Source organism: Podarcis raffonei, chromosome 5 (assembly GCF_027172205.1).
Source record: "Podarcis raffonei isolate rPodRaf1 chromosome 5, rPodRaf1.pri, whole genome shotgun sequence".
NCBI classification, from domain to species: Eukaryota; Metazoa; Chordata; class Lepidosauria; order Squamata; family Lacertidae; genus Podarcis; species Podarcis raffonei.
The window spans coordinates 4,624,467-4,648,370 of NC_070606.1; the positions used below are offsets into that span (position 1 = coordinate 4,624,467).

The window sequence follows — 23,904 nt, forward strand, 5'->3', positions numbered from 1 at the left end:
TACCATTTAGAGAAAACCTTTAAATATATTTTTCAAATACATTTTTTTCAACTTTTCACAATAGTTAAATCAACAACTGGCGTTTCTGTAGTGATATTAATTTGGAGAGAGAACAGTTTACATGATCTGGATTGCAGATCTACAGATATTTTGAGTGTGTGCTGTAATCCTAATCCCACTCACCTATGAGTAAACCTGATTTAATTTAAGTGGTCTTCCTTCTGAGTAGACATGATTAGGATTACAGCCTAAATAACCAATTCTGTAATATTTACATTAACATAGATTATACATAACTGAAACGTCTGTAAGCTTTCAAGGGAAACCAGTCTGAAAAACGTCTGTAAGCTTTCAAGGGAAACCAGTCTGAAAAAGCTCAAGAAAAATAGCTGTTTAACAACAGGTACAGAGGTTAGGCCTGGGCGATATAGAGAAACTTTGCCTGAAGCCGGTTTAAAGATAAAAATGCAAGAGCGATTTCAGAATTTCCTATCAGGCAACATTTCATGAATCCCCAGTGCCACTCCCAGCCAGCACTGCGCACTTCAGTCAGGCCACTGGTGCTTGGCCACACCCTCCCTCCGCAGCCCAGCCACCAGCCTCGGGAATGGGGCTTGCCTGCCTGCTAGCCAGTGACTTCATTTTTTCCCCAGGCCATACACCCACTGGCAGGCTGTCCCCTCCCTTGGTTCCTCCTTGCACTGAGTAGAACGGTGGCTCCTGGTAGCCACCGCTTGCACAGTGAGACTATCGTTGGGGCAGTTCCAGGGAGACCGGTGGCTCCGTGGTGCCATGGCATGCAGCGCGCCAGCTGATGTGCTCCATCCCGGGTGGCGCTGCCTGCCCGGCCTCACCAGGAAGAGGCAAAAGATGTCATCTCCGTGGCTGGTGATATATTACAATGCTGGAAAGCAGATATTGCCCAGTTCTAACAGAGATCATTTGAAACACAAACATAAAAATAGGGTATAAACGGAGTTGTGTCTACCAGCAGCTGATGAGGCAGTTTGCTGTTGGAAATCTTGCTTGCACTGCCACTGCAATACAATCTAGGGGCAGGTCACATCCTCACTGATAATTGTCAGGAGACAGCAGTGGGGAGTAGGGCTCAGTCAACAGCCTGGAAGCTTATTGTTGGCCCTTGCTGAAGTCAGCAACCTGCACCTGTGCCAGAGGACAGCGAGCTGTCAGCAGCCGCATACCTGCACATTTCTGACAGAGCCACCAGCACTATCCACTGCCAGCTCCCAATGGCTACTGGAAAGGCATGCTTTCCTCTTTCTCTCAATTGCCGCATAGCAGTGCTTCACCAGCCATTTTTTGTTAAGTTTCATATGCACATGTTGCAATACATTATAAACACTTAATGCTAAACTATCTAGCATTGTGTACCTTTGCATAGAGTATTAAGCCCCCAAGTTTCACAGTGCAACTGGATGGTAACTACTTCATATACCGGTAAGTTAGATATAATGAAACATACCCTTTTCATAAATCAATCTAGGGCAGTCTATTTCCTAGATATTTTCATGATGCATAACATAGTCCAAAAAGTAGTTCCAGAAGTCAGCATTTTAAAGGGAACAACAAAATATGTGATCATGAAAAAGCCAGCCAGAACATAAAGAAAAAGCAGGCTTGAACCCAGATAGGGTGGCAAAAAATATCAATACAGATATACAAAGTGTGGCAGAACTAGGTACTGGTTTCCTTAGTCCAAATTTTCCAAGAAATCACCAGTCTTTTGACTCCACTCTCTAGGGTATTTTTAATCAGCAAAAGGAGACACTGTGCACAGTAATTTGCCTGCAATGTTCCAGGCCCAGTTCAGGCTACCATTAAGACATTTCAGATTAAACTTGGTATTTATAAAACACTTCACATAAATTATGAGCACCTTTTTTATTATTGTACACAATAAATGAATAATAAATTACCAACTCAAAAAACCCTTACAGAACAGGTAAGGTAAAGGTAAAGGTACCCCTGCCCGTACGGGCCAGTCTTGACAGACTCTAGGGTTGTGCGCTCATCTCACTCTAGAGGCCGGGGGCCAGCGCTGTCCGGAGACACTTCCGGGTCATGTGGCCAGCGTGACAAAGCTGCTCTGGCGAGCCAGAGCCGCACAAGGAAACGCCGTTTACCTTCCCGCTAGTAAGCGGTCCCTATTTATCTACTTGCACCCGGGGGTGCTTTCAAACTGCTAGGTTGGCAGGCGCTGGGACCGAGCAACGGGAGCGCACCCCGCCGCGGGGATTTGAACCGCCGACCATGCGATCGGCAAGTCCTAGGCTCTGTGGTTTAACCCACAGCACCACCCGCGTCCCCAACAGGTAAGGTAGATGGGCCAAATATTCTCTGAAGATCTTTGAGGCAATTTCAGAGGTGAAACTGTAGCTTAAAGTAATCTCCCTTTGTCCTACTTTCCCACTATAATTACTTGTGTATTGTGGGGGTGCTGGCAATGGCCTAAGTGCAATACAGTGGTACCTCTAGCTGCGGACACGATCTGTTTCAGGGTGCTGTTCACACTCCAAAAAGTCCGCAACTAGAGAGGCGCTTCTGCGCAAGTGCGGAGTGCAATACAGCGCTTCTGCGCATGTGCAAAGTGCATAGAATGCTTCTGTGCGTGCGCGAAGCGTGAATGCTTCTGTGCCGCATTCGCAACCCAAAAAGCCGCAATGTGAAGCAAATGCAACAAGAGGTATGACCGTAAATCAGTTGACTTAAAAGTATGCTTAATCCTTCCCTGACTGTTCTGAATGGGAAATCGCCAGCTCTACGATATGGTGAGAATAAAACATTGCTCCCCCCTCCCCATTTAATCCCCACAACAACCCCGTGAGGTGGGTTAGGCTGAGAGGCAGTTGATTTGAACGCTGGTGAAGAAATCCATGACCTGGAGTATGCAAAGCAGATTGAGGGTATATGGGTAAAAATGGCAGGAGAGAGAAACAACAGCGACCTTACTGTGGGAGTCTGCTACAGGCCGCCAAGCCAGACTGAAGATTTGGATGATGCTTTACTAGAGCAGATTACCAAACATTCAAAAAGGAGAGATACAGTGGTCATGGGATACTTCAATTGCCCCAATATCTGTTGGAACTCAAACTCTGCCAAGAATGCAAGGTCCAACAAATTCCTCCACGGCCTCGCCAACAATTTCATCTCCCAGAAGGTAGAAGCAACAGAAAAGGGGTTCATCTATCTCGAACCTGGTCCTCACTAACAGTGAAGAACTGATCAACAAAGTGGAAGGATTTGGAAACTTGGGAGAAAATGATCATGTATTCCAGGGTTTCATGATACAGAGGCAAGAGACATGCGCTCTGGACTTTACGAAGGCCAATTTCAAAAAGTTTAAGGAGCTACTGGATGAAATCCCATGGTCAGGAATACTCAAAGAGAAGGGATCCAAGATGGATGGGAGTCTCTAAAAGCAGAAATAATGAAGACCCAAATGCAACAATTCCAACAAGGAACCAGTGTGGCTGCATAAGAAGCTTACCAATGAGCTGAGAGTTAAGAAGGACATATATAAGAAATGAAAGAAAGGGGAAATAGCAAAGGAGGAATATACACGAGTAGCCAACAGTTGCAGGGGGGAGGTCAGGCAGGCTAAAGCTCAGAATGGGCTCAGGCTTGCAAGAGAGGTTACAAATAAATTTCTAAAATGTTTATTTGGCTATGTCCAAAGCATGAGGAAAAATAGGTAAGTGGTAGGTCCTCTGCATGGAGAAGACAGAGAAAAGCTATCATTTATTTATTTATTTCCTGTCCAACTGGCTGGGTTTCCCCAGCCACTCAGGGCAGCTTACAGCATATATGAAAACGTGATAAAAATGAAACATTAAATAGATAAACCAATAAATCAACAGTAATAATAATAATAATAATAATAATAATAATAATAATAATAATAAAACAGTTTACAGTTTTACCCAAATTAAAATAAACCCCAACCCCAACTAAACAATTAACCAACACTAACCCAACAAAACCTAAACAGGGAGAAGACGGAACTACTCAACACCTACTTTGCCTCTGTCTTCACCCAAAAGTGATAACAGAATAAATGATGTAAGGAGGGAGCTGGAGCCCAAGATAGGAAACACCTAGCTACTTTAAATGAATTCGAATCTCCAGGGACTGATGAGCTGCATCCAAGCGTACTAAAGGAGCTTGTGGATGTAATCTCAGAGCCTTTGTCTATGATGTTTGAGAATTATTGGAGAACAGGTGAGGTCCCTGCAGACTTGAGGCGGGCAAATGTTGTCCCCATCTTCAAAAGGGGAGGGGGCGGGGGCAGAAGACCCAGGTAATGGGCCAACATATTCTGTTTGCATGTCAAATGTGCACAGTGCATGTTTGGTTTTTGAAAAACATGACCTATAGTTTTGAACCCATTAAGTCTATTACTACTCCTATCCTGGTCAAGTTACAGTTCACTAACCTAAAGAGAAAAAGGATACTGTACTGGTTTTTATACTTTACCAAAATATATTACAATAATGTCAATACTTCGTTGACTGTTATGGCTAAATATTTTCTTTTCTTTTCCTTCTGGCTCTCAAGTTTATTAGCACTGTTCATTTTGCAGTTATGATCTTCCATGTTACATTAAAAGTAAATCACCCTTCAAAGCAATTAACTTTACAGATGTTTTCATGGTACACAAAAAGTCAAAACAAACACATTAATCTAATTACACTTTAAGCACCCTGTGCCTTTCACATACTGTCAGAATCAAAGTAGGATTTGTCATATGGGTGCTCACACTATTTCATTAGTTGCTGCCATTCTTTTGTCAGTGCAGATCTCTTGAATCTCTAGCCAAACAATGAGACTTGTTTTGTTCTTTAAAAGGCTTCATATTAAAATAACTGTTCATATAAGGGTGTGGGGTGGTTACTGATTAAGGGTATAATACAGTACTAAGCTCCTGCAATTGCCTATTGCCATTTTATTAAATATCAAGGTAAAACAACACAGTGTTCCCCCTTGCATCTGTTAATAAAAATACATGTTTCCCCAAAACACTATTCCCTCGATTCCCGCTTTTGACTGGCCCATCAAATACCACATTGACATAGCAATAACCATTCAGAAGTCTGTGTATAGCAATAACAGAACTAGAATACTTACATTTGCACATGTGGGGGCTGGAAACGTCCCTGGTTAATGTTGTAGAACGTGAATGCCTGTGTCGGGTTTGAGCTGTACTCATCAACTTCAATTATTAGTCTACTGTGCTGATGCCTTCTAGCTGTCATAATGTGCGACTGGGCAAAAGCCATGCTTGCTGTGTGAGGATGGTGATGCTTTTTCAGGGGGTCATCTCCACTATCTTCCTATACGGGCTAAAAATATCCATGTTCGTTCCGTACCTCATCATGCACAACTTTCCCTTCTGAAAACCTAGGAGCAGATTGGGGGGAAATGTAGTTGGCATAAGTGTTTGACAGTTAATCTGCCTGAAATACACTTTATTTAATGTCAGAAGGAGATTTAGGAGAGGAAGATAAATGCTAACAACTTGAACATCTCATTACAAATCTCTCCAACTCAGCAACTTGATGATTTGGTGTGTGTGTGTGTGTGTGTGTGTGTGTGTGTGTGTGTGTGTTTTAGTGAGTGAGAAAGGAGGAAAACAAACTTATCAAAGAACACATGGCACAACATGTTCCAATGGTGAGGACTTTGAATCACAAATCTACTGAACAATGCAGGAATGCTTAGAAATTGCATGTCAGTTTCAATGTTTTGCAAACACCATTATTTAATTTTAATTTCCCCCTAGTCTAAGCGTATTGGGGAAGGTTTATATTATTGCTGCAATCTACCGCATGCCTGTGCGTGAAGAGATTACAACCAAGTGTGTGTTCCAAAGAAATCAGTATAAGGTTTGCTTTCTCCTATGGTTCAATGGCACTCATAAAACCATGAATTACCCAGAGGAATGTTGTAACAGTTATAACTGAACATGCTTTGTTGAATCCAGAAAATGGGTGTCACAAATGTACATTCCTTTAATGATTATCATCATCAACAACCTTTTTATTCGACCGTCAGTCAGAAAAAAAGTACATTTGTCAATACACAGTTAATGATTATTTTTTCTCACATAAATATTTTAACGAATTTTCATGAAATTATTTTTTATGAAGACTGGATCTACCAAATCTAAATTGTGGCTCCCACATCTTTAAAAATATGACAAACAAATAGCACAATAAAGACTATCTAAGGTTTGTGCATTTTTCTCTGCTTTTCTATATATTTACTCAAGACTCCACCAAAATAATCCATTTTCAAAACCTGCAGCCTATTGTTTTGCATTGATTATTCACTTCCAGTGTATTTAGGAGTATGTTATTACATAGCCTGAGATCTGCAGGTTGAGGTGGAGCATACACACAATTCTGTAAATGTAAATGAACATGTCAATGGAAATAATGCTGTTTTTGCACTTTCCCTTTTGCCAAGTTTCCCTTCGTAAAATCAAACTATATGTAAATTTGGTAGGTTTGAAAAAAGAAAGTTTAACGGCTTGTGGGGGGATTGCAGAAAACTCTGGAAAAATTAGGCCTGAGCACTAGGTCATGTCCCCTTTGGATTCTAACCATATCATTGGCATCAGTTTGTTTGTTCACTGTATCAGAATTTTATCACCTCCCAAACTAACGTATTTTTTAAATAATTTCATCATTCCAGTCTCAAAATCTCATACTTTTCTGTGCAAGCACCAACAGTGGAAACTTACAGTTTCAAACCACAAATGTTTTCATCATCGCACATTCACATTGTCAGTGCTGCACCTCCTGAAAAACACAAAAAAATAACAGAATTAATATCACTGGAATGATCACAGTGATGGTTATGCCCCTCCAAAACAGCACTGGCCTAACGGGGCGGGGGGGAGAGTTGACAACCTGATTTGAAGGAAAATCATATCTTCTATTTGAAAGAATAAAAACAGCAAAAACTGTGTGAAAAAAATGTTCATTGTTTATTTGGAGTCAGTTGTAATAAACTGGGAATGGGCAATTTGCTAGCTATATTGAAAACATTATTATAAGTCCAGAAGGCCACATTCAATTTGTGAGACAACAAACCATCATTCATAAAACAGTTTGGAGATGATTATTACTTAAATTATTATCCATGTTTGCTCATAAAATATATATGCTGTAAAAGCAAAATGCATGCTTCATCGTAAGTGCAATATTTTACTCTTGATAAAATAAGTTGTATCAGCCCAATAACATTTTATTTTCTGCATAAAGAAGGGAAACCCTGTAACACAGAAATAGAACCATAGTCTTCAGAAGAAAACTCAAAAAGGATTTACAACATTGCATATCTTGGGTTTATTTAGCCGATCACATGTTTTAAAGACATTTTGAGTTGTTATAGAATGACAATGTGATTGTTACCTTATTATAGTAGAAAATAGAACCAATGTGATTATTGTTATATGTTTTGTCATTTCTAACCCCTGAGCACACTAATGTATAAAGGTGGTATACAAATTGAAAGTGAAATGAAATGAAATCATGCAATTTATAAACAGAAGCATAGGCAACCATTCCACTTCTGAGAACAATTCAAAATGCTGATTTTGACATTTAAAAAAAGGTTTTATGGGTTAGTACCAGCGTGTATATGCTGGTTCCTTAAAGAGTGAGTCAGCATATTTGTGAGAGTTGAGTCAGAGAGTGGCTCAGCACAATCTAAAGTATAAAGACTCTTGTGTTTGTAGCAAGTTTGCCCTAAGCCCCCGCCTCTTGGCTCAAACGCTGGTGTATTGAATGGGCACTCTGCACATGCCCCAATATTCAGAAGGCGACTCCAATTTAGCTCATGGGAGAAATCAATGTCTTTTCCCCATCCATGTGAGAAGCCAGGCAGGAAAGGGCTTTGGAGGGAGGTGTTTTTCCTCCGGAAGACGCCTCCCCATCTCCCCAAATGCCCCTACACTCCAGGAATCTAGTCTGGTTCATTTTAAGCCACAGAGAGGGACAAGCTGCAGGATCAGATCTCTCTGCATCTTTTTCAAAGCAGGACCCAAAGAGGAAATGCCCACAACACACCTCAGTGATACCTGAGGTTCCCAAATGAAACTGGCAAGGAAAGGTGAGGCAGCAATGCAAACAAATTGGGCCGGGACCTAAGAGGTTTGGGCGCAGAGCAGACCCTCCCCATTGTGTGCAGTGTTGCTGAGCAGCTGGTAAATCTGTGCAAATGAGAACCTGAAGTACTGGTAGATTGCTGCTTTTCTCTTTCCCTGGCCAGGAGATGGAAGAAGCAATGAATGAAAAGGTGGGGAAAGATTTGGGTGGGGGATTTTTACAAGGAGGGGGAGGGAAGGCTTGCAACTGGGAATTTGGGACTCTGCATAACAAAGTGAGAGGCCATGACAGCTTAAGGGTTTTCATGAAGGTCCTACCTAGCATTTTTGTGGCAACTGAAAACTATGAAGATGGAGGTTTTGGTATTAAGCACAGCACAATCAGCACTTAGCACTTTTGAGGGAAATTCCCATGAAATGGGATTGACAACCCCAGGTTTTGGTACTTTCTGATCCAAAAATACACAGTCATAATTTGTTTTGTTAATGTTTTTAACATATGCAAAATGAGAAGGTTTGCAGCTATTTACCTAATTTATAAGCAACTTAGTCAAGTGTCTAAAACTAGATGCAAGTTAAACGTCTTCCTGGATTGAAGAAGATTTGCCATATGTTATTCTGTTGTATCAAAAGACAATTGTAGTTTCTGCCCTCTGCTCAAGGAGAACATAGTTGTGAGAGCCCACATTTGTAGACAGCTTGCAAGTGGAGGCATCTGCAAACCTGTTGGTCTAAACCAGGGGTCAGCAAACTTTTTCAGCAGAGGGCTAGTCCACTGCCCCTCAGACCATGTGGTGGGCCGGACTATATTTTGAAGGGGGGGAAATGAACCAATTCCTATGCCCCACAAATAACCCAGAGATGCATTTTAAATAAAAGCACACATTCTACTCAGGTAAAAACACCAGGCAGGCCCCACAAATAACCCAGAGATGCATTTTAAATAAAAGGACACATTCTACTCATGTAAAAACACGCGAATTCCCAGACCGTCCGCGGGCCAGATTTAGGTGATTGGGCCGCATCCGGCCCCCGGGCCTTAGTTTGCCTACCCATGGTCTAAACCTTCCTCTCTGTCATTTTTGCCAAAGCACAATAGTAGGCTCACAGGGTTGTAGTTAAGAAGTCTTTCCATTCACACAGAGACTTCTGCTTGTGCGATAGAACTGACCCTTCCTCTCCTCGCTCCATGCACACTCCAGATATGTTCTGAGTTTTCCCCCAACCCTCTAGAGAACTTTTGGAGGGCACACAGGGACAAGAGGAGAGGAGAGTGTTGTGCCGGAAGAAGTACTTGCACGAACAGGATCACTGGATACAACCCACACAGTCTCTCTTGTTTCAAGACTCTGCGCTCCTTTCCACAAATCATGAATACTGTAAAGTTTTGTTTGATATACATTTAATAATAAAAAGAATGAGCAAATCCCCTGTACATGGAACTCTTGATGTGTGGAGGGATAAATGGAGCACTGGATGCCTCAAGAGGCAAGGAAAACCTCAAGCTGCAGGGCCATAGCCAGGCGTGTTAGAAACCAGTGGCATTGTGAGTGGATGCTCTGAGAGCTTCCACATCTTGCTTTCTGCACTAAAAGGACTAATACAACTATCTGTGGCATGTAAAATCAGCTGTAGTTTTTAGCCTAGTGTGACCTTTCAGAGGCAATACATTATTATTTTATGCACCTTAATAAAGAAATCTCATTCTATGAGATGAATAGGTGTTTATAGGACTTTGGATTTTTGCTTTTTTTGCTGAAGAATATTTACTCTTCACTCTAACATATTCCATCATTGTTGACATGTCTACAAAAAGTAATTCCATCTTTTGCATTCTGCCATTTTTCAATCACATTTTAGTTGCTCTTTTTCTTTACAGATAAGGCAATATTTCTCTGAACTCTTTCTTCCTGATTTCCATTTTTCTAACTCTTTGCTTCTGCTTTCATAATGTCTCTCTTTCCACTATCTACTGTTCCCTGTTCAACTTTTGTGGGGTTTGTGAAATACAGTGTATTTCACAAACCCCAGAGATACACCCCCATAGTTATTATCTCTTATAACTGCAATCTAATATTGAAACAAACAACTGCTCACATACAGCATAATATTTATAACGAAGGTTGGAAATACATAAAAATAACAAGAGACAAGTGCATTTTCATATGAGATTTGCTAATCTATAACATGCTGATGATGCAAGGATAAATTGAATGTTAGGGGGAGATAGGAATGAATTGATATCCAGTGGGAAAAGGTGGTATCATCAGATGGGTAAAAGGAAAAGTATTTCATAAAATTATTAATCATACAAGGGCTAAGCTACATATGCACCAGAGATGTCTGAATGCACCTTTGTCTTTTTACAATTTCTTCATACAGAAATGCAGGAGGCCTAATCTAATCCGTACTACAGAGAGAGCAGATTTACCACCATCCCTCCATGAGGCTATTTGGAAATAAGACACATATATGGTTTTCCTAGCAGTAGAGGCAGATTTCCGGCAGCGCGAATGGTTCCCCAACACAGAGTGCAGGGGGCACCTCCTGGCTTCCTTTCCAAAGTCTAGTAAGCGCTGGGCTTTGGGAAGGAGGTGTGACAGGAACCTAGAGTCCCCCCTCCCTCCCCCGACTCCTTCCCAAAGTCTAGTAAGCACTTGCCCAACTTTGGGAAGGCACCGGGATGTCAAATTTTGGCGTCACACAGAGGGCCATATTACCAAGGTTCGTCTCTGCTAGCAGGCCAAAACGGGGGGGGGGGGGCTGACCTTTTTGGACGTGGAAGGGTTAAATTCTCAATTCTCTTGTGCTGCAGTCCCTGTACGTATTGGAACTCTCCAGACAATTTTTAAAGTGTGTGTGAGAGAGATGGAGGAGCACCTGATAGCTCATCTGCTTCTGAGTAAGATAGGCAGGTTTCTACCTTCTGAAGCCTGTTCACAGTTCATCTGTGTGTGCTTCTCAGTGCTTCTCTATATGGCCTGTATACTGAACCTCATATAGATTTGCTTACATGAAGCTTACATGGTGAGCCACTTCCCATTAACCCTTCATTCATCCTACACTTTCCAGTGCATTTCCCTGTGACCTCCCTAACTACAGAAAGTCTGCATTTATATATACCGTATTTTTCGCTCTATAACACGCACCAGACCATAACACGCACATAGTTTTTAGAGGAGGAAAACAAGAAAAAAAATATTCTAAACGAAATAGTGATATATGATTTTTGTGGTTCATGCTGTGGCCGCAGACATGTGATCTGACAGTGAGTTTGGAGTAGCCCAATGCAAAAATCCTGAGGATCCATATGGATCCATGCTTTGTAACCACAGAGGAGGCAAGGAAGGGGAACCATGGATCCTCTGCTCACGACTGCAGATCCCCCCCCCCCCGCCACCCGCAGGCATTCGCTCCATAACACGCACAGACATTTCCCCTTACTTTCTAGGAGGAAAAAAGTGAGTGTTATGGTGCAAAAAATACGGTATGTGTTGATTTGCTCCACTGAGGTGCCCTAGCACTTTAACCCACTTTGATTGTGAAAACCTACATTTGCACAAACCTAAATTACTGGTAAGCACTTGAGCCCCTCCAACAGTCTGGAGGCACTTTCATGCATGCAAGTTCCTGCACATGGAGGAAGCACTACCCGCTTCACCTCAGCTGTAATCCTCATTCTCTTGCTTGACAACAGAGAATGCCTATGCAATGAAGCACTTTGCTAGAACTGCTGCTTGCTGAGTTCCACTTAGTTCCTCACTCAAACATAGGCACATCACTTCTTGTTTCTCAGCGGCAGTGACACGCCCAGGAACCCAGCATCTAGGACCACCTCCACCTTCGGGAGGTACTAGAGTTTAAAAGCTTGGGATTTCTATTACCTAATACAGAGGTTTTCAACCTTTTTGGGTCCATGGGTCCCTTGACCAACTACACTCTTTCTGCGGCACCCATGTGGGGCTCAGGAGCCCAGTTAGGTCACCCTTGCCTGCAGAGCTGGCAGCCTCTCGCCCTTTTTCAAACACCCTCCCTTGTGAAGTGTTCCCTCTCTGAGCTGCCCCTCTCCTGCCCCAAAGAGAGGTGCCTCCTCACACTGCCCCACAGGGGCCTGGGACTTGTCTGTTCATTCCCAACAATGAGGGCTGGTGGACTGGCAGGCTGGGCTCCCTCACCCACTTGCTTGCTTACTCCAAGGCCACCTCAGCTCCTGGAAACCAGCACCCCCTGGCCAGCCCCAGAGGCACCATTCACATGGGGAGCTTAGAGCCAGGGCTGCTGCAACACACAGCTGTGCAAGCCTTGGGGAGGCAGAGATGCAAGAGGGCATCAGAGGAGGGAGGGAGGGAGGGAGGGAAGGAAGGAAAGAGGGACAGAGGCCAGGGTTGCCCATGACCATTATTCAAGGCACCCCAGAGTGCCAAGGAACACTGGTTGAAAACCACTGACCAAATCAGTAACTTTCCACCAATTTATGGAACTGACATCAATACTAGTATGAACTGACATTTAGGCATCTGCAGTCTGAAGTCAATGATGTGCGTAAATACTGGCAGAACTGAGAACCCTGAAATAACGGTCTTAGTTGAAAATGTAAATGAATGAACCTTTTTCAAAAGTGTAATTTTAAGTTGAAACTGTGCCTAGCATGGAAATATGCACTTACAAGCCAACTCATTAAAATTTGACTGCATTTTATATCTGCCATTACTGTCAATGGGAGTTAAACAAGCATCTTGAAAGGAGAACCAAATCCTTTGGGACACTTTAAACGGCAATCTGTAGCGATTTCTCACTTTCTCTCTCCACTCCCATAACTTTCTTGAAGACAGCACAATTATGGATTAGTATTCAAAACCAAAAAACCTAAGCCTATTTCTAACTAGAAGTAAACATGAAACATTTTTAAACCACTTTGGTTTTTGAGCAGTTTATTTATATAATGGTCAATTACAACTAAGTGCACTTCCAGATTTGTAGGACTAGTCACTAAAAGGCAAGAGGCTATTAGGCAGACAATCTCCTGAGTGTCCTGCATCCATACTTGCAAGAAGGAATAAGTCTGTGATTGCCTGGGTCAGTGGAGCCTGTTGCAGATCAGCTAAAATGATATTGCAGCAGTGACCAGTTCAACCACAAAGTAAAACTGAGGAAACTAAGGAAAAATTAAATGGGCTGGCAGAGAACTAGGCATTGAGAGTGCAGGGGACAGGACAGAAATTCAGAGAGGCCAAAGGACCACAAGACAAACACAAGTACCAAAGAGAGATTTATATAAGTGTTTATATGCTAATGCTAGACGCCTCCAAGCGGGAGTGCTTTGTCTTGGAGGATGGCATTGATATAGTACGCATAATAGAAACTTGGTGGAATGGAAAGAACCAGTGGGGCGTTGTTATCTCTGGATATAAAGTCTACAGGAAGCAAAAAGAAGGGTGTACCTAAGGTTGTGTCGCTCTGAACGTCACAGACAGCATTGAATCCCGCTAGCTAGAAATCCCCAAAGTGACAAATACTTCTATAGAATCATTGTGGGTGGTGATACTGGGCCCCAGGGGTCCAGGATCTTGAGATGAATAATGAAATCAAGCATCAAAAGAGGACACATTGTAGTAATGAGTGGCTGAAATTACCCTCACACAGACTGGCTGCATATGTGCTCCAGTCATGACAAGGAGGTAAAATTTCTAGAGACCTTAAATGACTGTAGCCTAGAACAGTTGGTGGTGGAACCAACCAGAGGAGTGGCAACCTTGGACCTAATTTTGAGAGGCACCCAGCATCTGATGTGAGATGTATGTGTTGTTGAGCCATTTGGGAGCAGTGACCATGGTGCTATTAAATTAAATATACATGTAAATGATCAATTGCTAAGAATATCCAACACAGTGCATTTGATTTCAAAAGAGGAAACTTCCCCCAAATGAAGAGAAAGTTGGTAAATAGGAAGTTGAAAGGCAAAGTCAAGAGGGTCAAAGCACTTCAAAATATTTGCGAGTTGTTTAAAAACAGAGTATTAGAAACTCAACTGGAGTGTATACCGCAGATCAAGAAAGGTACCATGAGGGTCAAGAGAACACCAGTGTGGTTAATGAGCAGAGTTGGAAGGGACCCCAAGGGTCATCTAGTCCAACCCCCTGCAATGCAGGAATCACAGCTAAAGCGTCCATGACAGATGGCCATCCAAGCTCTGCTTAAAAACCTCCAAGGAAGGACAGTCAATGCAGCTTTTAGAGGCTTTCTTCAAAAAACTGAAGGCTTGTCCCAAAAAAGGAAACAAGAACACAAACTTGGGGTGGGGAGGTGCAAGCAGACAGTAAGGAATGCTAAAATAGACTTTGAAGAACACATGGCTAAAAATGTTAAGTCCAAAAAGAGGAAGTCCTTTGAATATATTAATAGCAGGAAGTAGCAAGGAGACAGTTGGACCCTTGGATGATAAAGGAGTCAAAGGAGTGCTAAAGAATGATAGGGGTTGAGGAGAAGCTGAATGAATACTTTGCATCTGTCTTCATGATAGAAGATATAGGGCAGGTCCCTGTGCCTGAACTAACCTTTGCAGGAGGTGAGTTTGTAAAACTAAGGGAGATAGTGGTGATGAGAGATGAGGTTCAAGGACAAATAAACAAAACAAAAACGGAGAAATCACTGGGTCCATATGGAATCCAACTGAGAGTACTCATGTGAAAATGCTGATCTTCTAACAAAAATATGTAACTTGTCTCTCAGAGCAGCATCCATACCTAAGGACTAGAAAGTAGCCAAGGCAACATGTTTTTTAAAACATAGATCCAGCAGAGATCCTGCAAATTACAGGCTGGTTAGCTGAATGCCCCCAGAAAACTGGTGGAAAGTATTGTTAAAGATAAAATAGCCAAGCACACTGGGGAACAAACCTTACTGAAGCAGAGCCAGCATAGCTTCTGCAAATGGAAGGTTTGTCTCATAAACCTGATAAAGTTCTTTGAAAGTGTCAACAAGTGTACAGATAGAGGTGATCCAGCTGACATAGTGTACCTGGACTTTCAAAAAGCTTTGGACAAAGTATCCCACCAAAGACTCCTTAGTAGGTTTAGCAGTCACTGAATACAAGGATAGGTCCTCTTGTGGATCAGGAATTGGTTAAGAAATGCATAACCAAAAAAGAGGACAAACAAGGACACGTTACCATAAACTCTGCAGATGCTGATTTAAATGTATAGATGCAAATTCAGACACAACAACTAGAAACACATCTCATCATAGAAGAGAGGACAGTGATCAGGTTCCTTGTGAGTCTTCTCAGTCTACTGCCCAAGTATTGTTGAAGAGCCATCCAGTTGGTGTTGGTGAGCCCCCTTCTCTATTGGAGTTGGGCACAGTCCCTCAAATAGAGGACTGTCCTCTATTAAAGAAGACACATGGACAGACATCCTGGTCCCTTTCTTCAAAGCTCTCTTCCCTTGCATTTTTCCTTACCATCCCATGCCTTAATTTTCTCTGTTAACATTTCTGTGGCACCATCACTTGTCTCTAGGAGTAATTTAATGAAGAGTAGCCTCACCTCCCTGTCTTCTCACTTCTCATTTCTGATCCTTCATATACTAACATCTCTCCTTATTTTTCCTTATGAAGCATTCCCTTCCCCTACTTCTGTTTTGCTTTCTCCCCAGGAAATTCTATTTGAGTGCAGCATGTATGAACACCTGTGACTGTACATAAATTGTCGCCCACTCTTATCCAAGTCCTTGTCTAACATATATATAGGATAGGAACAATCTATCTTCATTTTATATCTGTAAAATGAGACGGGCTCCAAATCTAATTAAGTCCATAAATAAAGAATTGTAGACAAGAAGGATAACATTTTCTTGGTAAGTTCTTATAAATCAGACTAATTCCATGCAAAATGTAAGAGGAAAACAAAGGAACTGTTCATTTACAGGAAAATTAGGACTCACAGTGAAAGACTAATTATATTTGTCAGTGTTCTGCATCAAAATGACACCTGACCATCTATTTATTTAATGACTCCAAATCCAGATATTAAATGTTTTTCCATTATTTACTTTCTACAATGATCAAATTGTGATATAGTAAAAATGGTTTTCCTTTACCGTGCTAGACTTTTAAAATTTGTTACAACTCAAAATATAGCCTGATTTTAAGAACAATTCATTTGCTTGCTGCCGGTTAATTACCTAACGAATTTAACAGGATTTTTTTTTTAAAAAAGAAAACATTCACTCTTTAATTAGTTTCTAAAACTAATGGAGAAAAATGATTCTTATGTTACATTAGTCATTTTATTTAAAAGCATTTATAAAGGGAAGTTTAAACAAAAAAGGAATGATGCTGTTGAATGTATGCCTTGTGTAACACAAGAAATGATGCAGGTTTCCAGAAATCTATTCACAAATCTTTGTTGCAAAAGCAACAAATAATCCTTTGGCACCTGACAAGGTGGGCTGTAATCCAAAAAAGCTTAAGCCACTATTATTATTATTATTATTATTATTATTATTATTATTATTATTATTATTATAGCATTTCAAGTGCTACAGGTCTCTTAGTTTTCAATCAATCAGAAAGAAACATAGGCATATGTTATAACCTATAATTTTAAAAAATCTTCATCCTCTCCTTAATAATAAAACAATACCAATGAGTTAAAGTGCAAATCATTTAGGCTGCAATTCTACACATTAGAGTTAGGGTACCCCCCCGACAAAAAAAATGGTTTGTAAGGCCTTTGGACAGGAGCTTTATAATTTTTGAACAATGAACTTTTACACTGTTGGTATTAGTTAAATGTGAAATAGTGGCATTTAAAATAGTAAAAATGCAGTAATTACATCTGCTGTCTGGCTTGGTACTATCACTAGAAACTAAGTCAGTGATTTTTGTGACCAATTCGTTTAAGGATTTATGTTTAGAAAATTCAGGCAAAAATATTCACCTATAAATAAATTCATAGTGAATTTGTTTTCTGTTTTTCCTTTTTATTATGTATTTTGTTGTATGTATTTTGTGAACTGCCCTGAGATCAACAGCAATATACAATTTTAATATGTATGAAGAGCAATATACAAATTTAATAAATAAACAAAAACAAAAGTTAATAGCACTCCTAGCAAAAAAGAAGAAAAAGTGCCTTCTACTTTCAGTGGAAAGGAACATCCAAACATAAAAAACTAGCTTGCAGCTTCCAAATGCCTTGTGACACTCAAGTCACTTTTTCAGCCCCATAGTCCCCACACAAATAAATCCCAGAGCACTCCAATCCCACCCCTACACACCAATTCTGGATCCAAATCTGTTCCCCTTTGCTGTCTTCGGTCACTGACCCCTTATAACCCTTACCACACTATTAACACACCCCTTAACACACCCCCACAACACACAGTACTGCCTTTCTGTTTCCTAAAGTAAGGCACCAATGGATCTGACATGGCTCTCCATATCACTTCTAGAAGGGTTCTACTTCTAGAAGGTTATTCATCACTATTTCTAATGTATAACCTAAATCTCTTAACCCATCGTTTAATCAATTTACTCGTTCTCTATCTTCTGTGAGCAGGCGTAGGGAGGGGGAAAACAGCTTAAAGCTGCCAAGCATAGTGCCACCTTTTTTCCCTTCTTTTCTCCTACACACCTAATGTAAGGACAAAGAGGGAGTAGGAGGACTTCATTACTAGGGGTAGATGGTTTTACACTCAAATTTTCACTAACGTGTTTATGATGCAGAAAGAAAGTACTGTATTCCACATCCTCAATCAACCAACTCTTTCCAAATCCAAACTGAAAATGGTGACATATTTAATATGATGCCAGCATAGCAGGCAAGGTTTTCAAGGGAAGGTGATCTTATACTGAAAATGGCCTTCCATTGCAAGACTGTTAGAACAAGATTTGGCAACAAATTTCACATGCGGTGTTATCATCAAATTAAGTAATTAAACTGGAGATGATGGTGGTAATGGTTAATTGTTATGCTTCAGGTAAGCCACCAGACATAAGATCTTACAAAACATGCGATCAGTAGGACCCTTTCCAGGCACATCACAATCTAAACAAGGATGACACTGGTATTCATGTATTCTATTATAAAAAGTAATTAACTCTCCCTTGTGAATAGCAACATCCCCTGGAAGTTTTTGCCTCATCTACTAAAGATGGTCGGACTGAAATTGTTTAGGTAAAACAATGCAAATGAGGTCTGTGAACTTCCTGGACTGTCTGAAGTGAACAATTATTTCCATAACTTCTGTGAGTATTATTTGTTATAGCTTGCCTATAAAAAAACCTGCAACATAAAGGTTGTTCCACAAAACCATAATATGCTGCTTCTCATAAGTGGCCCAGAAACTTAAGCTGTGTACACACAATACATTTAAAGCATGCCCCTCCCCCAATTATCATGGGAACTGTAGTCTCTTAAGGGCCCTGGGAATTGTAACTAGGGGTAAACCAGTTTCCAGGATATACAACCCCGATATCTATAGATGATAGGAGGACTGTAACAACTATTGGCCATCTTTACACTGAGACCAATAACACCTCCAATATAACAAGCAGGCATAAACCATAGAAATAAACATTAACACTACTATAAATGAACAAGCTACAGATTTTACCTTTAAGATTGGATCACATTATTATTGTAAAACTGAATTCCTAATTCAGAAAAGCAGCTAAAGGTATTGGTATCAATTGTGAGATAGATTCCTCAGTCACACTCTAGATAGAACATTGCTTACAAGATGTCAAAAATCCTAGCAGTCATATCACTTCCTAAACCTTAAGAGGGAGAAAAGGAGAGAGAGCGTGTTCATAAATATGCACTGCACTAACTTATATATGCATACAATATACATTCCCTGCAGGTAGAAATTTTAAGGCTGCATTTGAATAAAAATTGCCTATCATGTGAGATAATGAAATAAACCTTGAGATGACAGTTTAAACATATCATTATGACTCCATGGCTAAATTACAGCCTAGCATATACCAGCTTTTTGCCATACTTAACGGCATATGGGATCACACTTAATAAGATTTCAAGAAAATACATTTATTAAGGCGAAAGCATTTTAAACACAGTATGAATTTAAGTGTCCAAATTTTACATGTCCAAAAACATTAAACTATTGTTGTTACTGTTGTTGTTTTTGTTTTTCCAGGTCCATTACATCCTACTGTTCTCTTTCAGATTCTTAAACTCCAATATAGTTTCTCCAGTATTTTTCCCAAAGGAATTATCAATGGCCTGCTACCTTGAACATACATACATACATACATACATACATATCACTGTGCTTTACTAAAAGGAACTTTCAAAATTTAATACCCTCAATTTCATTGACAGATGTGTGGGAACAATAGTCTGTTACACCATGGGCTAGTGACTTTTGCTACATCCAACATTAACATACTGGGACATAACAATTATGCTTCAAGCAGACACCAGTGCTTCCGCAGGGTGAAGGCAATGAATTCACTTACTGATCCCAAACAGAAAAACAATGCTTTAGGTTACTAGCCACTGACATGACTTCATTTTTTGTTTTATTACTACCACTGACAAAGTAAAATGTAGGGCAGAGGACACAAGTTGTCCAGTAGAAATCCATTGAGCGGTGCTCTAACCCAAACTCCAAGACCCCAACGCAGCTGAAGTTAGTCCTGTGGCAGAGAGCTTCACGCAATTCAATGGCATTTACTTCTGAGCAAACAGGACTTGACCTGCGAACCCCCTTGAATGACATCTAACTTCTCGCGTTGGTGTCAGCAGGATACAGAGACCAACCTTATGCAGATTTTACCCGGAAGAAACACTTGAGGATTTCAGTGAGCATCCCTAATAAGCCTTGCCGGGGCTGCAGGATGATCCGGGTTGGAGCCGGTTCCCAATGAATTATTTAAACATTTCCAATTTTATTACTATTATTAAAGGGGGAAGAAAAAGCCAAGCATATGCGCAGGAACGAAAAAGTGCCGGGTTTGGAGGGAGCATGGGCTTCCGAGGATTTAGGGACCGCTTTGCAGAGTGACCCCTTGCAAAGTCACCCGCGGACAAGATGCAGGAGGCTCTTAAGAAATTGGGGGAAGGAGGAGGAGGAGGAGATGCTCCGGGAAAGAGCCGAGCGGCGGAGGAAGAGCGGCAGGAGCGCGGCGGAGGGACGGGGGAGCCCGCCTGGCCGAGGTCGGCGTCCTGCAGCCCCCAGCCCTGCAATGCCTCCCTCGCCCGGAGGAGCCTCCGCCGGAACTCGGCAAACTCCGGACTAACTTCCCTGCTTGGCGGAGACCCCGCCGCCCCGTCTCCTCCTCCCGCTCCGCTTTGTTCGGAGCCCCGAAGCAGCCGGGAAGAAGGATCTAGAAGCGGAAGGCAGGAGCCGCAGACACGCGAACACGCGCGCGCGCACACACACACACGAGCCGGGCGAGGGAGACGCGTGACAGGCAGAGCGCGGCGGGTCGCTTACCTTCTTCCGAGGCGACGCGGAGGAGGAACCTGGAAAAACAACAAAGCCCGCGAAAGGGGAAGGAGAGGCGCCCAGGGGCTTCCCAGAAGAAGAAGAAGAAGCAGCCGCCGCGCTCTCGCTGGCTCCCTCTCTCGCCTGCCTCGCCCGCGTGAGGGAAGCGGCCCCCATCGCGGCTTCGGCGGGGCGGGCGGGAGAACCGCCTCCCCGGCAGGCAGGCAGAGGCAGGCCGGCCCTCCGCCTCCTCCTCCTCCTCCTTGGGCAGGGGGTGCCCGCCTCGCCCCCTCAGCGCCGCCCGCCCGCCTCTCTCTCTGTCCCGCCAAGGCGTCGCCTCCCTTCGCCGCTTCACCTCCTCTCCCGCCAAGACTCACTTCTCCTCACGGAGCCCGGCTCTGCCTCTCGCTCCTCTTCTTCTTCCTCCTCCTCCTCCTCCTCCTCCTTTTAAAGCGCGCAGCCATCTCTGGCAACGGGGCTCCCGGTCTCCCCTCCCCCTTCGCCCCCACCTCTTCCTGGGGGGCCCGGGCGCCTCACCGCCCCCGAGAGAGAGCCCGGCCGCCGCCGGCTCAGCCCCCTCAGAGACGCGCCTCCGGGCGCCTCCTTCCCTCGCTCGCTCGCTCGCTCGCTCCCCGGCCTGAGGAGAAAGAGCGGGGACGACGACGACGACCACTCCGAGGGGCGCAGTGGGGGCCGCCCTCCCCACCGACCCCCTCTGGGTCGCCGTCTCCTCAGCCGCGGCGCCAAGGCGGGGGGGGGGGCAGGGCTGAGAGGGATTCGGCCGGCCGCACGTGTGGAAAGGACCTTGGGGTCCGAGGGGCCTGACCCTCGGGGGCCCTCCCAGCCCTATAAGTCTAGGGCTGTGAGGAAGAACCAGATGCACCAAAGAAAGACACCTGGGGACACCTGGCTGGGCAGTACTTGGGGAAAGGGTCTTGGGGGACCACAAGCTGAACATGAGGGAACAGTGTGATGCAGCAGCAGAAAGAAAGCTCATGCAATTCTAGGCGCCTCATTCTAGTGTCCAGATCAAGGGAAGTAATAGTCTCCCTCTATTCTGCCTTAGTCAGACCACACCTGGAATGCTGTGTCCAGTTCTGGGCACCACAATTTAAGAAGGATGTTGACAAGCTGGTGTGCAGAGGAGGCAACCAAGATGATCAAGGGTCTGGAAAGCCTTATGAGGAATGGTTGAAGGAGCTGGGTATGTTTAGCCTGGAAAAGAGGAGATATGAGAAACATCTTCAAATCTCTCAAGGGCTGTCACACTGGAAGGTAGAGCAAGTTTGTTTTCTTCTCCTCTAGAGGGTAGGACTCAAACCAATGCCATCAGGAAAGGAGATTCCCGCTAAACATCAGAAAAAACTTTCTGATAGTAAGAGCTGTTCAGCAGCGGAAGAGACTCCCACGAAAGGTGGTGGACTCTCCTCCTTTGAAGGTTTTTTTCAAGTTGAGATCTTTGCATTGCAGGGGGTTGGACAAGATGACCCTTAGGATCTCTTCCCTACCGTTCTGTGATTCATACATTATGTATTTATCTGCCCTTCTGCTAATGTGCGCAATGTGGCTAACATTGTAAAGTCATGGCTTACAATCAAACATGATATGAAGTGGGGGGGGGGGGGAATGCGGAGGAAACTAATGCGCAGAACTCTCTGCACCCAAAGCCAGAAGTCACTTATGGCTCAGTTTAATCTACCTCACAGGGCTACTGTGACTTGTGAGTCATCCAAAAGCCATGCTGGTAACAGTACACTAGAGCAGTGGTCTTCAACCAGTGTGCCTTGAGTGATGCTCAGGTGCCCCAGGCAACACTGGTCTCTGTCCCTCTTTCCTTCCTTCCCGCCCTCCCTCCTCTGATGCCCTCTTGCATCTCTGCCTCCCCAAGGCTTGCACAGCTGTGTGTTGCAGCAGCCCTGGCTCTAAGCTCCCCATGTGAATGGTGCCTCTGGGGCTGGCCAGGGGGTGCTGGTTTCCAGGAGCTGAGGCATCCTTGGAGTAAGCAAGCAAGTGGGTGAGGGAGCCCAGCCTGCCAGTCCACCAGCCCTCATTGTTGGGAATGAACAGACAAGTCCCAGGCCCCTGTGGGGCAGTGTGAGGAGGCACCTCTCTTTGGGGCAGGAGAGGGGCGGCTCAGAGAGGGAACACTTCACAAGGGAGGGTGTTTGAAAAAGGGTGAGAGGCTGCCAGCTCTGCAGGCAAGGGTGACCTAACTGGGCTCCTGAGCCCCACATGGGTGCCGCAGAAAGAGTGTAGTTGGTCAAGGGACCCATGGACCCAAAAAGGTTGAAAACCTCTGCACAAGAGAATCAGCCGTCCGTGTCCCAAACTCCTCAGTGGCTATTGCAGAGGGAGAATTTACCCTTAGTAACTCTTCTCGCTTACTTTCATCTCTCGGTAGTCAACTTTCAGACCTGATATGCTTTGTACATATCACCAACTTAAAGCAAGGCTGGGTCATTCTTTTTCTCAATTAAGATTGAAGCAGGTTTGGCACGGGGAACACATCAGAACATAGCATTTTGTCAAAAATGACAGGACAGGTACAGAATAGATATGGACTGTGGCTAACGTCATGGTTACAACACTTATTATTAATTAATTAAATTTGTATACCGCCCAGTAGCTACAGGTCTCAGGGTGGTTCACAGGATAAAATCAGAATATAAAACTACAAAGTACATAAAACAAAAACAACCGAATAAGCTCCCCTCAAACGCATTTTAAAAGAGCATGGGATGTCAATTAGCCAAAGGCCTGGTTAAAGAGGAACATTTTTGCCTGGTGCCTAAAGGTGTATAATGAAGGCATCAGGCCAACCTCCCTGGGGAGAGCATTCCACAAATGGGGAGCCACCACTGAAAAGGCCCTACTCTTGGGTTGCCACCCTCTGGACCTCGCGTAGAGGAGGCACACAAAGAAGGGCCACTTCCCAAACATGGGCATAGCCAGGCTTTATTTTAGTGGGGACAGAACCAAGTTATCTGTGATGCAATTGGTCAGTTAAGTATTTTTATTTATTTACTTGATTTAGGGGGGCAGCTCCCCCCCCCACTACGCCCCTGTTCCAAACCAGCTGTAGGCATGTGCTGTATGCAAAGTTAATGGAAGTGTTCACGGCCTGCAATTATCTTTAGAACTAAATTATCTGTCTCCATGTATGAATAATGTGAGATTAAAAATCAGTTACACCCCAATGTACACATGTAGAAGATGCAACCACCAATTTAAACATCACTTTTTGCAAATGGTTTAGAATCCCACAAAAATCACAGAAAACAATGCATTGGAATGGTTCTGTAAATTAACATTTTGCTA

General features: G+C 43.2%; 1 protein-coding gene across 4 annotated transcripts in view; it reads right to left on the bottom strand.

Moving 5' to 3' along the window:
- MPPED1 (metallophosphoesterase domain containing 1) overlaps window positions 1-21,089 on the bottom strand; it is a 79,305-nt gene extending 58,216 nt beyond the window's left edge. Inside the window, exons 1-3 of one of the 4 annotated variants that reach the window (XM_053387659.1) lie at window positions 20,964-21,089; window positions 6,764-6,821; window positions 5,146-5,418 (exon numbers count right to left, since the gene is read on the bottom strand). In XM_053387659.1, coding sequence (XP_053243634.1) covers window positions 5,146-5,297 — 152 coding nt within the window. In that variant the 5' untranslated portion in view covers window positions 5,298-5,418; window positions 6,764-6,821; window positions 20,964-21,089. Of the gene's footprint in view, window positions 1-5,145; window positions 5,419-6,763; window positions 6,822-18,747; window positions 18,769-20,595; window positions 20,652-20,963 lie in introns of those variants that run through there. The other 3 variants (XM_053387662.1, XM_053387660.1, XM_053387661.1) reach the window with 3 other exon arrangements.
- Window positions 21,090-23,904: the final 2,815 nt, after the last annotated feature.